At 39.2% G+C, this 17,482-nt stretch overlaps 1 protein-coding gene across 1 annotated transcript in view; it reads right to left on the reverse strand.

Moving 5' to 3' along the window:
- LOC124607197 (diuretic hormone receptor-like) overlaps nucleotides 1–17,482 on the reverse strand; it is a 575,756-nt gene that overhangs the window by 106,875 nt on the left and 451,399 nt on the right. Inside the window, exon 6 of the mRNA XM_047139420.1 lies at nucleotides 13,421–13,514. Within this exon, the coding sequence (XP_046995376.1) occupies nucleotides 13,421–13,514 (94 nt within the window). The remainder of the gene's footprint in view (nucleotides 1–13,420; nucleotides 13,515–17,482) is intronic.

Consider the following 17,482-nt stretch of genomic DNA (forward strand, 5'->3'; position numbering starts at 1 on the left):
TACTGCACCGATCTCGTTTAACCAAACACCAGAATTCCAAAATTTACAGCAGACAATCAATGAGATCGATTCATCTAATAATTCATTACGTAGAACGTTGTCAAGTTTACAGCAAGAGGTAACAGAGATAAAAAATGTTTCAGGGTTTAACACAACACAGCAGACGTCACTTAGGGAACATTTGTCAGACTCACGCGGCGTGCATAATTTGGGTAACCTACAGAGAGTACGGGACTTAGATTCCGAACATGCACAAATGAATAGATTCTCTCACAATACTGAACCTGTTCCGTCATACAGAGACGATAATTTCGATTACAAACATTTTCTATCAGTGAGAAAATTTAAAGTGTTTAAAAACGACAGAACACAGATTCACCCAATTGATTGGATACAACAGTTTAGCTTTGCCTTTCCACCGACTTGGCCCGTAACACATAAACTTGAATTTATTTGCAGTTTTTTGGAAGGTGAACCGGCAACTCGTATGAGACCGATCGCGAGACAATGTTACTCGGTAGAAGAATTTCAGAATGCTTTTCTGTCAGTGTACTGGGCGAAGACGACACAGCACGGAATTAAGGATCAATTAATTAGTTTGCCAAATTATGAGAACTCAAATTTTACCAGTGTCACGCAATTTTTTGAGCACATGGTCCAACAAAATCAGTATTTAAGTGAACCTTATAGTGAATCTACACTTATTCAACTATATATCTCTAAATTACCACGATCATTAAGAGTGTCACTTCTAACGGGTCAGCAAAACGAAAATATTTCGGCATTTAGAGATCTGTTACAGCTTCTGGAAGTACAGCAATCGGATTATTCCTTTATAAACAAAAATTTTTCATATAATAACCAAGGAAAACAAACTTTCAGTAATCACAATCAGTCACGCAATTTCAATAGTAAAGGTAATAGACGCTTTAGGAATGACAACCAACAGAACTTTAATAACAGACAAAATTCTAATTATCAATATCGTCAAAATTTTAAGCAACAGGAACCACATTTTAGTAACAATAGACTTTTTTCACCACAACAGCATGAAAGTAAGCCGGTTAGTATACTTGACCAACAATGCAGTGTGCAAGGTCAGCCAGGCTTTAATGTTTCGCCGCGTGCACGTATAGTCCCAGATACAACAAATAGTAACGCATGGCAGTAAGGAAATAACTATGTACAGAAAAGACAGTATTTCAATTCCTATCGCAATGCACCGTATAGGAATGACTATCACGACAGACGTAAAAATAATGAGCAAAATTTTCAGCGTACATATAATAACAGTCGGTCTTACCAACAGCAAAATCATCCGCAAGAACATATTCTCATGAATGAACCAGACAGTAGGTATCATCCAGAGCGTAATACGTCTGGAAGAAATAATAGAACAGTTCAAATAGTCGAAATGCCACAACATCCTCCAGAAAATAATAACACGTCAGATAGAATTTGACTAGATACTGTACAGATCGCATCTTCCAGTAACACAAGCACTATTTTTGACACGCAGAATGTTGTTCACGAAAATGTTATTACTTTCGACGACATCCGAGACACTCTTTTACAGGAAAGACCAGTTGTTCAGAAAACCATTTCACATCCTGTCATCGAAATTAAAATTGGTTCATCGAAATTTTCAGCAGTAATCGATTCCGGATCACCTATGTCAGTTATAAAAGAAGAAACTTTTAACGAGTGTAACAAAGAGAATACCTATCCTACATTTCCATTAGGCAAAACGAAAGTAAAAGGAGCAGTATCGAGTAAAGGAGTAGACGTTAAATTACAGACACATTTATCATTTTGCATTGCAGGTCACACATTTCACTCAAATTTTTGGATTATTCCGTTATTGACGACAGACATTATTTTAGGTACGAATTTTCTGGTACAACACGATGCCATTATTGACTTTCAAAATTCCTGTTTAATGTTGAAGGATGAAAATGTACAATTGGCTTTAGAATTTCAGCACTCACGATCTGCGGAAGAACAAACAATTAATCGCACAGAGGTCATTTCCGTATCACCTAACATAGACTGTAATCCCACATTGTTCACAGATACGTAGGTACACAACTATAATACTCCAGATGAAGCTGACTACGACGTAATGCAGATGATTTCTGACAAAGTTAAGCAGAGCTGTGCAAATACAGACGACGAACGCACCCAACGACACAAAATTCTTTTACAGCAATCTCCAGTTTTCGACAACATTCCTGGTACTATGTCCGGTTTTATGTATGAATTTCAAGTCAAACAGCATGATTCATTTAAAGCCAAGCATTATCCCATTCCATATATCCACAGAGAACAGGTTAAGAAAGAATTGCAGGATATGCTTGACCAAGGAATTATTGAACCAGCAGTTAGTCCGTACATAAACCCGCTACATATTGTTAAGAAAAAAGATGGCTCACCTCGCCTCGTGCTTGATTCACGTCACGTCAATGACATAACTATTAATGAAACAGATCGACCACAAACACTAGAGGAACTTCTACAGAAATTACTTGGTACGGCTATTTATTCCACACTAGATTTGAAATCGGGATTTTGGCAAATTCAGCTTCATGCGAACTGCAGAAAGTATACAGCATTTCTCTGTTTTGGCGACTGTTATCAATTTTGCAAATTACCATTCGGTTTAACTATTTCTTCTGCAGCTTTTATTCGCGGTTTGAACACAATACTTCCGACAGAACTTAAAGACAGAATCACGACGTACGTAGACGACATTCTTATCGCAGAAGCTAACTGGTCTAAACACAATATGATTCTTGAACGTCTGTTACAAACTTTTCATGCACAAGGACTCACAGTTAATCTCAGTAAATCGCACTTTGGTAAAACTTCTATAAAATTTCTTGGACATGTAATTTCAGCAGAAGGCATTGCGCCTGATCCGGAAAAACTTCAAGCTTTACGTGACATTACTGTTCCTACAACGAAGAAGCAACTACGCAGTTTTTTGGGCTTAATTAACTTTTTTCGTAAATTTATTCATCACTCTGGTTTAGACACACCTAGATTATGCCAATTGACAGGTAAAAACACTATTTGGTCTTGGGATAAGCAAGCACATTCTGAATTTATGAACCTGAAACATGCTTTGTTGAATGCACCACATTTATCGCACCCAGATCTTACCAGAAATTTTTCCATTGCTACCAACAGTTCTAACACCGCTTTAGGCGTACATAATTTACAGGATATTGAAGAAGATGGTACTACAACAATTACAAACATCGCATTTGCAAGCCGCATTCTGTCACCTGCTGAACGAAATTATTCTGTTACAGAACTGGAAACGTTATGTGTTGTTTGGGCTTTTACGAGATTCAGGCATTTTCTTTATGGCAGACATACCACCGTTTACACAGATCACAAAGCTATACAATTTTTACTTTCAGCTAAATTTACACACGACAGGTTAAGCAGGTGGAAACTTTATTTACAGGAATTTAATTTTACAATTGTTCACATTCCCGGCACACAAAATATTGTAGCAGACGCACTATCTCGTTCTCTCAGCAACAATCAGCAAGACATCGCAACCAACTTCTGCAAAGCAAATTTCAGCGTTATGTACATTCAACAAGTTGCATTTGAAAATTTTATTTCGTCGTCATTACAGGACATAGCACAAGAGCAGAATAAAGACAACATGTGGACAGAAATTAAACACCTTTGGCAAGATAAGAATAATGTTACGATTAGAAACTATTACACTGTACGCAATGACATTCTGTTTCGCCGCTCTCATCCTGACAGCAACAATTGGTTATTATGCATTGCTGACGAATCGGTTAACAAATTAATCTGGTATACTCATTTAAGTTACGCACATTACGGAGCCAGAAAATGTTTTCTTATACTGAGACAGAACTATTATGTTACCAACATGGAAAAACGTATACGACGAGTTTTAGCGTCATGTAAAATTTGGCAAAAAGCTAAGTCAGACACGACTTCACGTATTCCTCCATTATATACCATTGTACGTGTTAAATTGAGACATACGGCCGCTGTAGACATTCTTGGTCCAATTCCCAGAACTAATAGAGGTTTTTGCTACATCTTTGTCGCTGTTGAACTCACTTCAAAATTTATTACTTTCACTCCGTTACGCAAAGCTACTGCTAAAACCGTTGCGAAAGCATTTGTAAAGCATTTTCTATTTCACGTAGGGCATGTGTTGAAAGTAATTTCTGACAATGGATCACAATTTCGTTCTGCTATATGGACACGTATGTTACGAGCTAGAAACATTTCTCCCATCTATATATCCAAGTACCATGCTTCTTCGAACCCTTGTGAACAATTAATGAAAGAAATTGGTAAACTGTGTAGAATATATTGCCACAAAAGACATATTGATTGGGACACACATATATCCTCATTCCAAGAAGTAATTAATTCCATACCAAATGAATCCACTATGCTATCTCCGTCTGTTATACTGAAAAATGTTGAACCACCTAACAAAATTACAGAATTAGTAAACTTTCCTACATCTCGTCGACTACGACACCATGAAATAATTAACATTGCGCTGAACAACATCAAACGTGCCGCAGAGCGCCGGAGAAGACAGCAAAAACAAGTTTGTATACGCCGTGACTTTCACATTGGACAGAAGATATTAGTACGTACACACTATTTATCCAGCAGAATAAAAGGTAAGTGCAGTAAATTTGAACTTCTATACGCAGGTCCATATCGGATTCGCAACATTCCTCACCCCAATGTTGTACACGTCGAAACTTTGAGAACCAGAAAAAGTAAAGGCAACCACCATGTCTCCAATATTAAACCCTTTATTGAATGAAGACACTTTATGATTTAACATACTATGATGCCATTTACTAATTTTTATGATCACTTATGCAATTATATTCACATGACTAATTATTGATGATTATCGTATTTTTTCTTGGCAAGTGCCCGGCAAGGTAAGGTTAGCAGGTCGCTCTTCTTGTCCTTACACATCAGATCGTGCATATTTTTCCACATGAATTTACACATTTATGACTATTTCTGCAATTATATTTATGTGACTACTTATTGATGATTATCGTATTTTTCTTGGCAAGTGCCCGGCAAGGTAAGGTTAGCAGGTCGCTCTTCTTGTCGTTACATATCAGACTGTGCACATTATTTCCAGAGAAACTTACGTATCTTATGAATAATTATGCAATTTTATCTAGTGACATATTAATTTTATTAAATTCTCTCTCCATTAAAGTCTTTAATTCTCGCCTCTACTAACTACACAACATACAACATGAACTCAAAGGAGGTCACATTTCTTGTCATCATTTTCTTATGTATTTACGATTGTTTTCATATTTTGTTTATATGCACTGTGAAATAATTAAGATATAACACACACCAGTTGACTTTGACATTTTTGCCCTATGATATCTCAACATCATGACTGTTTTACATTTTTTGCTGCTGCATTGTGTTATTCTGTGTACATATTTGCATTTGAACACTGTCTATTTTTTTTCATATTACGTTTTCTGTCATGGTGTGCTATATGCTTAATTATGTTATCATAAACCAGTCATTATTTAGTGAGTATATGATGTAAATGCAAGACGTTAATCTTTGGTTATCAATTTCAGAAAGAAATGATGTGTAAAAGAAATAAATTAAACAGAAATGGGAATTTCACCTTCGGAATGAACGAAAGAAGATGCAAACCTCGTGATGAAGAGTAAATGGATCAGGATTTACAAGTATTAACAAGAATATACTATACACATCGTAGAATAGCAGTCTTAACTAGTTTTTTCTTTAAGAATACAAGGCGATTGATGCAGGCTGTCAGACAGAACTACACATCTTAGTTTTAGTGATGGAATATGCTAGAGATAAGGAATAGTTATGTAATGAGTAATGAAATGATTTTTTTTTTTTGCAGAAGACAATGAATGCTGATGAATAATGATGAAGAATATGCTACTATGGATAATGAAGTTTTTCTTTACAGGTGATGATAATAATGGAGTTATGATAATGAAGTGATGGATAATGAAGTTTTTTTTCTTTACAGATGAGGATATTGTTGAACTTATGTATTTATGCTATGTAGTTAATTAAGTATTTGTTGCAGTTTGCTTTGACAGCATAATTATTGCATAGTATAATGATGGAAGGTTTTGGAAAGGACAGCTATGGAACACATTTTTTATACACATTTCACTACCTGTTAATTCGAAGTTCACTACATTTCAGCATAAAATGGATTTCTTCTTTCAGCTTAGTAATCCACTTTTTGTATATTCTTGCAGGAGAAATTATTTATGAAATTAATGTGCTATAAGCAGTTGTTCATTAAATCTATGTCATTTATGAATGTGATTACATATACTCTACTTGTTTCATAATCTTGCTACAGCTGACTCATGACGAATGACGTTATATATTTTCATTTACAGCAACAACCCAAAAGCAAATTTTTTTTCTTTCTTTCCCCTATAATTACCCAACGCAATGCATTGCTAATAAAAAAAATGTATTACCTGTCCCAAATAATGATACCAGTTTAAGATAGTTCTGAGTAATGCTGATCAGCTATGAATAATATGTCACTTGAATAATGAATGCTACTGATTACGGTACTGAAATGACCAATGATTAATAATGTTTTGTAACTAGGAAATGAATGCTACTAATTATGCTTTGTAACTAGGAAATGAATGCTACTAATTATGCTTTGTAACAAGGAAATGATTGCTACTGATTATGCTTTGTAACTGGGAAAAGAATGCTACTGATTACTGTATTGAGATGATTACTGTATTTAAATGACCGATGATTAATTAATAATGCTTTGTAACAAGGAAATGAATGCTACGGATTATGCTTTGTAACTGGGAAAAGAATGCTACTGATTACTGTATTGAGATGATTACTGTATTAAAATGACCAATGATTAATTAATAATGCTTTGTAACAAGGAAATGAATGCTACGGATTATGCTTTGTAACTGGGAAAAGAATGCTACTGATTACTGTATTGAGATGATTACTGTATTAAAATGACCAATGATTAATTAATAATGCTTTGTAACAAGAAAATGAATGCTACTGATTATGCTTTGTAACTGGGAAATGAACGCTACTGCTTATGGTATTGAAATGACCAATGACAATGTTGTCTGTAAATCAATTAATGAACATTCTTCTGTAATACTACATACATGGTACAGAAATGTTCAATAACTGGGCTATGAATGCCGCAAACTACTAATGTAATTCTGAATGAAGACTAGTATGTGACTTAATGTCCTTCACTTTCTGACCTAACTACGCTGAATTACTTTAATATCCATTTGTTCTGTATATCCCCTTGATCATGGAGCACTATATTTGGCTTTTGCACTAATTCTACGTTGGTGTGCCTTGTAAGAGGGTGGTGTTGACACGACATGCTGCCCACCACCGTGAGCGATGGAGCCGTTATTATGGTCCCACTGTTTGGTGTACCTGATGTACTGCCAAAATGATAACATGGAATATTACTACGACATTTCAGTGTCTTGGCTACGCTGATAAATGCTTCTGGGAAAAGAACTTCAGATTGTCTCACTTGGTGTTGTACTTCTGTGGAAAGATATGGTCTTTCAGTGCAGCTGCGTGCAACCTAAAGTGCTACAGCCATGATGCAATCCTTCCCTTTCCTATCCTAATTCCTGTAACATAGTGAAAATCATTTTTTGCTACCATCATTTGTATTCATGGTCTATACATTTTTTTTTCGAGCTACAGTGCGAGTGCACTTTCGTTATTTTCTAACGTGATTACTACTCATTGTATGTACATTTCGATTTGCTGATATATTCTGAACTACAGTGCGTGTGCACTTTTGTCATTTTTCTAACATGATTTCTACTTATTGTATATACATTTTGTGATTTGCTGATATATTCTGAATTCCAGTGCTTGTGCACTTTTGTCATTTTATAACATGATTACTACTCATTGTATGTACATTTTGATTTGCTGATATGTTCTGAACTGCAGTGCATGTGGACTTACGTCACTTGTCAACATGATTTTTTTGCCATTATGTTTATTTATTGTGAAAATGCTAAAGAGTTTTTCAGTGCGTCTGCACTTATGTTATTTGCTAATATGTTTTGTACTCACATTTTGTCATTGCCTATTATGTTTTGTACTTGGTGCATGTGCACCATATTTACTTCATGTTCTATATCTGTATATATGCTGTAATTGTAAAGTTAATTAATTCTGAAAAAATTTCTTGCTCATGGCAAGTCCGAATGACTCACCATCGCTGCCAAATTTTTGCCCCCCCCCCCCCCAGTGGAGGGTTATGAAACGCGTACGTATTCAGTACCAGCGATGGTGAGGTATGACAGAATCTCTGACCAGGAAGTTGTTTATCGTTGCTAGTCTGCGCTTGACTGCGCGAGAGTGCAGTTCCGAGTTGGACGCTGTTGCGTCTTGGACGCAGTTGCGAGTCGGAGTTATGTGTGAGGAGCCGGCGGGCGTCGACATGGGTCTCTGGTCAAGGTTCGGGACGAGGTATATTGTTAAATAAGGTAATGAAGCAGCATTGCGCACATCTGACAATGTAATGTATGTTAATTGTAATTAATTTGTTCAAGAAATGCCCCAATAATAATTTTGTTTTCAAAGCAATCTTTTTTAAGAAAAGAATCATTCCAATTGAAACAATATTTCCTATGCTTTTCATCCCAGAATCAATTTATCGGATTAGTTATTGCACAGGACCTAAGGTCAGCGATGCTGCCCTATTATTGTGGGTTTAATGATTAATGTTCATTTCTCCATTTTTGTGTCGAGTTTACATTGGGCGATTATTTTTCAATATTTTTGTAGCGAAGCTACAGTCACTTTTATTTCAATTTAACGATGTTTTATGGGAGCTCAACAACATATGCCTCTATTCCCATTAACAGTTAATTATTGTCATTTCAAATATTTGTGGGGACGCTACACTTGGTTGAATTCAATTCTTTTCATTTTCATATTTTTACAGGGAGGTTACGTTTTACAGCACGATGTCCAATTCACATTTTAAATATTTTCATTCTTTAAATTTTTGTGGGGAGGTTACAACCTGCTACAAAACAGTGGATGTTAAATTTTACGACTACTTGAATTTTAAAATTGTAAATTCCCAAGAAATGTGGAGTACTAGCACCTCTAAAGCCTGGGAAAGAGCCAATAGACTCAAAAGAATCTCGTTCAGTTTCACCTTTGTACAAGTTGTGTATTGTTCCGGAAAGCATGATTTTAAATCTAATATCGGAGTACGTTGAAAAAGGTCTCATAAAAAAACAGTCAGGTTTTCTTCCAGGAAGGTCTTGCTGTGGGTGTATCCTTAAGAGGATCTAACATATTTCGGTTGCGTACGAAAGAGGTCAAGTTACAGGTCTGCCTTCGATTGACCTCACAGCAGCTTAGGATACTGTCATCCACAAACAGCTGGTTGAAAAAGGGCATTCAGTCGCTAATGATTACCGATTAACATAACTCATCCATTGCCCCAGATAAAAGCTATTAGGAGGTGGAAATTAAGTAGAGAAGAGCTCTCGATGATCTGTGTAGGTACTATGATGATAACCACTTGAAGGACAACCGTGCAAAGACACAAGTGTGCCCATTTCATCTACGGAAAAGGGAAGCTAAAATACCTGGGCTCCACTTGGAGAAGGGAAAACTATTCCACTCTTACAGACCAAGAGATGGGCCGAACATACAGTAACCACCTGGGCGCTCAGTCAAAAGTACCTCCAATATCTGCCCTGGCACGAAGTTTCTCCGCAGCAGAATATTCTGCATCAGTCTCAGAAAATTCTGTTCATGCCAAACAGGCTGACACAGGTTTCAAGGAGACTGGATGTATTGTGGCAGGCTTTCTACGACTAACTCCTGTTAGTAAACTGTGCCAAATTATCGGTATAGCATTAAGCTACACCCAGGTATTCGCAGGAAAGCAGTTGCTGAATTGGAGACGAAGAACTATGCAAACTGACCCCAGTCATCCCCTGTTTATACACAAGCCCCAACGACCAAGACTCAGATCAAGAAAGAGATTCAAATAGACAACTACACCAATTCCTTCATCTCCTGGAATTCGTCGAGCGCGTCTTGGGGAGATTCTTTGCCTGAAGCACACCGATCAAATGTCAAGGAGGTACCAGCCGCAGTTTCACACCTGCCATATGTAACACGGAACACGCTCCACTAGCTCGGAAGTGAGGAGTCACGGCGCAGGACCTTAGGAAATGGGGCTTCAGCAGTGACGAAGAAATTCGCTTGCGCTATGATCTGGAGAGTCAACAACACAGGTTAGTCAGCTGCTGAATACATGTACTACCAGTGATCTTGCTGCAGCTTGCTATAACCATATATCTGTATTTTATTCAATTTCCTCTAGCTGATTCTTTGCGGACAGGACGAGCGCAGATGGTAAGGGAAAATCAAGGAGCCGGAAGGAGCGAGTGGTACGACCTATTAGGATTGCCTGGGTCTTGGGAGGATTGATTTTTAGGAATAACTTGTTACACCATGTGGCAAAAAGGTCAAGGTGATCTTCAAGAAGGCACTGAGACCGTTGAAGGGTAGGAGAGAGGGCGAGAAAGGCTGTGTCAATGTCATAGTGTAGGAGGTGGACTGGAGAGGGCGGGGTTGGGGCGTATTTGATATGATTACCGTGACCGTTAGAGCGCCTCTCGTACGCTGCGGCACCACGTTCCAAGAAAAGAATGAAAAAAAAAACCGTAGCAGTCTGTGAGCAAGGCTATCTATTTAATGAAGTACATTATATAAACAGAGAAGGAACAAGAAAACACTAGAGCTATGCGCACAACGTAAGAAAACGAAATAAATATGTAAGGCACTCTGCACCAGGTGAAACCATCAGCAAGATATATACCGTAATGGTAAACTTGTAGCAGTTTACACATCCCATTTTTAAAGTGCTGCGAACAGAAACCTGAGTGTCACCGTGTTTATAATTGTGCCTGCCTTTTTTCTAAGTGTTTTTAATCAGCATCACTGATCTCTTTGTTTTTTATGTTTTCATCACAACTTTTTCTCTATGTATCAGTTTTAAACAATCTCAGTTTTCTGACCTCTTTTTATTGTTAAATCTGATTATTATGTTTTTTTTTAATTTATCTGCAGACAGAAGTATTATGCTGCTGTCAGCCCGCACCCCCCCCCCCCCCCCGCCCCCGCCCTCCTCTCTTACAATTATCGAAAATGTAAATATGTAAATTGATTTTATCTTTATTGTACCTCGAACCCCCGCCCCCCCCCCCCGGAGAGGGGGGTTGGAAATACAATAAAGGAAAAATCAATTTACATTTTCGATGATTATTTTGGGGTCAAAAACAGTTCTGAGCTAGCAAATGAAATCAAGGGTATACACACACCAACTAATGCGACGTTAGCATCCTTCGAAGTAAAAAAAAAAAAAACCTCTACAGTAATGTCCCAGTGTAATAAATTATTGACATTATTAGACTAATCTCCTATCCAGTAACAAGATCAGTAATCAGTACTCCGTAGTGTACACAAATAACTGAATTTCTAGAATCTGATTCAGCTAACATATTTTTTATCTTCAATGACAAAACATTTTCAGAAAGATGGGCTCAGGATGGGTGATAGTCTAGCTGCTACTTTAGCAGATACTTTTGTGAATAATTTAGAATGTAAATTTTTTGCCAAGTTTGCACAGCGAAAAGGTAATATGATTTATTATAAACGGTATATTGACGACATTTTATTACTTATAGGAGGCAACACCAGTGAGGTCAACGGATTTGCCCAAGCAATAGGAAGCACACACCCAAACATAACTTTTTCTGATGAAGATGAAAAAGAGAACTCCATTAACTACCTTCACATTTCTATTAGGAAAATTGTCAACAAACACGTTTTCGGTTTTCAGAAACCTACTTGTACATGTAGCATCATCCACGCCAGTTCATGTCATTCGCCCCGATACAAAAAGGCCTTCTTCAGCTCCATGATTCATCGGCTCCTTCGTCTGCCTTTGGCCGAAAGCGAAACATGTGAAGAACTCAGCATTTTTAAGCAGATTGTGGTAGCTAACTGTTTTTATGCAAAAGACTTCACGCGCTCTTACAGTGTGCAAGGTCTGGAAGGCACAGAGTGCGGAAACGGAATAATGAGGCTTTCAGGTCGCAGTGTGTCGAGAGTTTAGTTCACGCTCGAGATGGTTCTGTGACATTTTGGGTGTGTTTTCCGTAACATAAATTGGACCAACGTAGTCCAGTTACCAAGACTATGAACGAGGACCAATATCCCGATAGTAGCGTAGCTCTACGTAAGATAACCATTAATTGGCTTCAGCATGATCAGCAGTACGTGAAGAAACTTGTGAATTCTCTTCGTCTCTGAATTTTGGCTATTCTCAAGGCTAACGGTGTTGTTAAGTGGTCTCAACACGACGTCTTCGTGGTCACCCGACCTGTTTGACCGATGCGCATGTCCTGTAGCCGTATTTTTGCTTTACCTTGTTCTTTACAATTGGATTTGGATAAAATCTCACCCCAGCTGCATCAAAATTATTCTCTCTAGTACTACATGGGAGAAGATGTCGGTAGAAACTTAAAAGCATATTAGTATCAGAAAGGACGGACAGGGATTTGATAGCCGACTCTATAGAGCGTGCCCTTACGTTATTGCATGTACGGCAGAATGTTCGTGCCAGTAATATTTCTGGAATGATTCCGAAGGATATTAAGTCAGGTACAGCACTGAGAGCATTGCCGAAAGTTAAATCTATTAATATATATGAAAAACCTTGTCGTTTCCTACACAAATCTGTATCGACTCTATTCCGAGTGGAGAACCAAGGTAATTAATACCCTGTCGAGGAGGAGGTCATTAGAATTGACGGGATAGGTCCGTTGGAGTAAGACGAAAACAGTAACGGACTGATTCAAGATTAGCACGTGGTCATGTATTTGCATTTCTCCCTTCCAGATCGCGAGCTCTGTTTCGTAACCACTGTGTCATCTCTCTCGGTTAATTCTGAATCAGTTTTCTCATCTGAGATTTATACATTACACATTCCCAACTTTGCTAGAAGCGTGCAAATGTATCGCAGATACCTCCTACACGAACACGAGAAAAGTACAAGGAATGATGGTCACCGCCTTGGAAGCAGTTCCGAAAACGCTTACACCAATACATCTGATCCGTGTGTCGTACTGATTCTACATTTAGTCCTTGACGCAGTGTCACAAATCGTATCGTCTCCCCCTCACCAACATTAGTTTTGCACAACTGTTCCGAATTTCATTGAGTCAGTACTGAAGCTGCATTTCAAGTTTCTATAACTCAGCTGAAAATTAAAAGCTCTCACCTTCTACGAACATCCAGAAGAAGTTAGTCATCTGGAAATAGTAGAAAAGTAGCACCAGGACGACGCATACAGAGCTACTCACTTTCTCTGATACCTGTAAAAAAAGATAACAGTGTGTAAGTAATCATAAATAGCGGTAATTCTTGCTACATAAAAATCCATAAATCAGATAAAGCGCAGTATCCTTATAATGCCAGTCCGGCTAGCCGCGCGGTCTAAAGCGCTGCTTCCCAAGCGGAAAGGAGTACCGGAATCCAGCACGAATCCCACCGGCGGATTAGTGTCGAGGTCCGGTGCGTCGGTCAGCCTGTGGATGGATTTTAAGGTGGTTTTCCATCTGCCTCGGCGAATGCGGGCTGGTTCCCCTTATTCCGCCTCCGTTACACTATGTCGGCGATTGCTGCGCAAACACTGTCTCCACGTAAGCGTACACAGTCATTACTCTACCACGCTAACATTTGGAGCTACACTCGTCTGGTATGAGACGTTCCCCGGGAAGAGGAGGGGGAGGGGCACGGGGGCCGAACCGGACAATAACTCTGAGTTCTGTGTGGGTGGACTGCTGTAGTCTGTTGTGCGGTTGTGGAAGCACTGAGGGCTACGGCGGGACGAAGCCTCTCCATCGTTTCTAGATTCCCGGTTTAATAGACAACGCACATAGAATCCTTATATTTGTCGATTTCTTGTTATTCTAAACATATTTCTAAATAAATACCACATATCTTTTGTTTTGAAATCATCCTGCTTTTCGCCACCTTAGCTCCGCAATTTTCTGGCGATTAATTTTGTGTGCATACGATTAGCAGGAAGTTTAACTATTTAAAACTGTAATATACGCTTCAGTAGAGATTACTCTGTCTTAAATATTAATAAGATTAGTTGAATGGGCTTCACATCTACATCTACATACATAATCTGCAAGCCATGGTATGGTGCGCGGCGGAGGGTACCCCGTACCGCACTAGTCACTTCCTTTCCTGTTCCACTCCCAAAATGGATGAGGGAAAAAGAAATGTCTATATGTCTCCGTATGAGCCTCAATTTCTTCGTGGTTCTTACACGCAATATATGTTGGAGGCAACAGAATCGTTCTGCACTCAGCTTCAAAATCCCGTTTCCTAAATTTTCTCAATAGTGCTCCTCGAGAAGAACGTCACCTTCCTTCCAGGGATTCAGATTTCAGTTCCCGAAGCACCTCCCAACACTTGCAGGTTGTTGAAACCTACCGGTAACAAATCTAGCAGCCCGTCTCTCACCTTTTCGATGTCTTCTTGTGTCCTCCTACGGTGACTCATAAACGACACATAGAACCACAGATCTCCGCCCACACTGTCCGTCAGATAATTTATGCATGTAGTAAATAATACCGCTCGTATCACTTTTATCTGGGGCACTGCTGTCGATACCTTTGTCTCTGATTAACATCCGCCGTCGAGCACAACATAATGGGTTTCATCACTGAAGAAATTTTCGAGCCACTGACAGATGTGGGAACCTACTCCGTAAGCTCGTACCTTCGTTAACACTCTGCAGTGGCTCAAAAAATGGCTCTGAGCACTATGGGACTTAACTTCTAAGGTCATCAGTCCCCTAGAACTTAGAACTACTTAAACCTAACTAACCTAAGGACATCACACACATCCATGCCCGAGGAAGGATTCGAACCTGCGACCGTAGCGGCCGCGCGGTTCCAGACTGTAGCGCCTTTAACCGCTTGGCCACCACGGCCGGCCTCTGCTGTGGGGTACCGTGTCAAATACTTTCCAAAAATCTAGAAATATTGAATCTGCCTATCTCCCTCCATCCACAGTTCAGAGTATATCGTGTGAGTTAAGGACCAGCTGAGTTTGGCATGAACGATGTTTTCAAAACCGTGTTGATTCGTGGAAATAAGCTTTTCAGTCTCAAGGAAATTGAGAATATGTTCTATAATATTGCAAGAAACCGATGTTAAGCATTTTGGTCTGTATTATTGCAGGTTCATTCTTTTACCCTTCTTTTATAGAGGAGTCATTTGTGCTTTTTTCCAATCACTTGAGACTTGACGATCGGAGAGAGATTCTTGATAGGTGCAAGTTACGTAGGGGGCCAATACTGTAGCGAACTCTTCGTGAAACCGAATAGGGTTTCATCAGGACCAGCCGACTTATTTTTTTCAACTCTTTTGGTTTTTTCTCTACGACAGGGATGTTTTTTACTATGTCGTCCATACGGAACTCTGTGTGTTGTCAAGCGACGGTATGTTTGTACGATTCTCTTAAAATCTTCTCAAAAGCTGAGTTTATAGCTTTGGCTTTTGTTTTGCTATCTTTAACTGTCACAACAGATTGGTCAACAAGTGACTGGACGGAAGCCTTAGACCCTCTTAGCGACTCTACATAAGACCAGCATTTGCTCGTGTTCTCAGGCAGATCCTTTGCTACCGTATGGCGGTGACACTGTAGCTGTTTCATGCTTCGCGATATCTTTTCACACACGCAGGATTATTTACTATCTTCTGCCTGTCGCTCCTTTGTGCTTTCTCTTTTGAACCGATAGTGCAACAGCTTTTGATTCCTCAGAATTTTCTAAATTTCGTTGCTAAACCACGTTGGTCTAACACTTAATCTACTTTCTAATCGCACACTAGCCCAGATCACGATTTACAATCGGTTTAAATTTTGCCCGTAATTCCTCTATGTCCATCACACTAGAACTAAATAATTGCAGTTCATTGTCCAGACAGATCCTAATATGACGTTTTTAAACCTAAATTAGTAAGCGTCATAAAAATTGTGCAATTACGAAAGTGGAAAAAAGAGATAATTTCAATATCAGATGTTGCTACTGACGCCTTAGAGGATTGATGCTGCCCATTCGGGTGTGCAGGATATTACGAGGCGTGTACAAAATATTCCAGAACATTCGTAATTTCGCGCCAATGGTGTGTTGGAGCGAAATGCGGTTGCCATCCTTGCACACATGTCTGTTGTTATTTTTCATTGCTGCACTTAGTAGAACGTTTTGTCGCACAGTTTGTGAATTTCGAGATCGCAGATTTAGAGCAGCAACGCGTTTGCATTAAATGTAGCGTGAAACTCAAGGGAACCGCCAATGGTGTGTTGGAGCGAAATACGGTTGGCATCCTTGCACACATGTCTGTTGTTATTTTTCATTGCTGCACTTAGTAAAACGTTTTGTCGCACAGTTTGTGAATTTCGAGGTCGCAGATTTAGAGCATCAACGCGTCTGCATTAAATGTAGCGTGAAACTCAAGAGAACCTCTATAGAGGCACACCAAATAACGATGGAGGCCTACCGTTAAGCTATACTCTGTGTTATCAATGTTGTTTCACGCGGTTTGAAAATGGCCAAGTTTGTCCAACGGCTTATAAGTCAAGACCGAAAAGACCTTCGCTTCGCAGTCTGTGACGAGACTTTCGATCCGGTGATGAGGGGCGGGTATACAGCTATAATATTGAAACCAACGTTAAGTCTTTCGCAGCGGATCTCAGCAGAGGTTCGTTTTCACACGAGGCTTTCCATCCGGTGATGAGAGGCGGATATACAGCTATAATATTGAAACCAGAGTTAAATCCTTCGCAATGGATCTCAGTAGAGGTTCGTTTTCACGCGGTTTGAAAATGGCCAAGTTTGTCCAAAGGCTTATAAGTCAAGACCGAAAAGACCTTCGCTTCGCAGTCTGTGACGAGACTTTCGATCCGGTGATGAGGGGCGGGTATACAGCTATAATATTGAAACCAACGTTAAATCTTTCGCAGCGGATCTCAGCAGAGGTTCGTTTTCACACGAGGCTTTCCATCCGGTGATGAGAGGCCGGTATACAGCTATAATATTGAAACCAGAGTTAAATCCTTCGCAATGGATCTCAGTAGAGGTTCGTTTTCACAGTGTTGGAAAAACGTATGCGCCGGCCGAAGAAAATCTCATTAGGTCAGGTCAAATATCAAAGCCACGGTGTTACAACGCCTGCGAGAAAATGTGAGAATAAACGGCCTGAAGTGTGGCGAAACAATTAATGGCTTTTGCATCACCATAACGCACCCACACATTCATCTTTGT

This window comes from Schistocerca americana, chromosome 3, assembly GCF_021461395.2.
Source record: "Schistocerca americana isolate TAMUIC-IGC-003095 chromosome 3, iqSchAmer2.1, whole genome shotgun sequence".
In the NCBI taxonomy this organism is placed as follows: domain Eukaryota; kingdom Metazoa; phylum Arthropoda; class Insecta; order Orthoptera; family Acrididae; genus Schistocerca; species Schistocerca americana.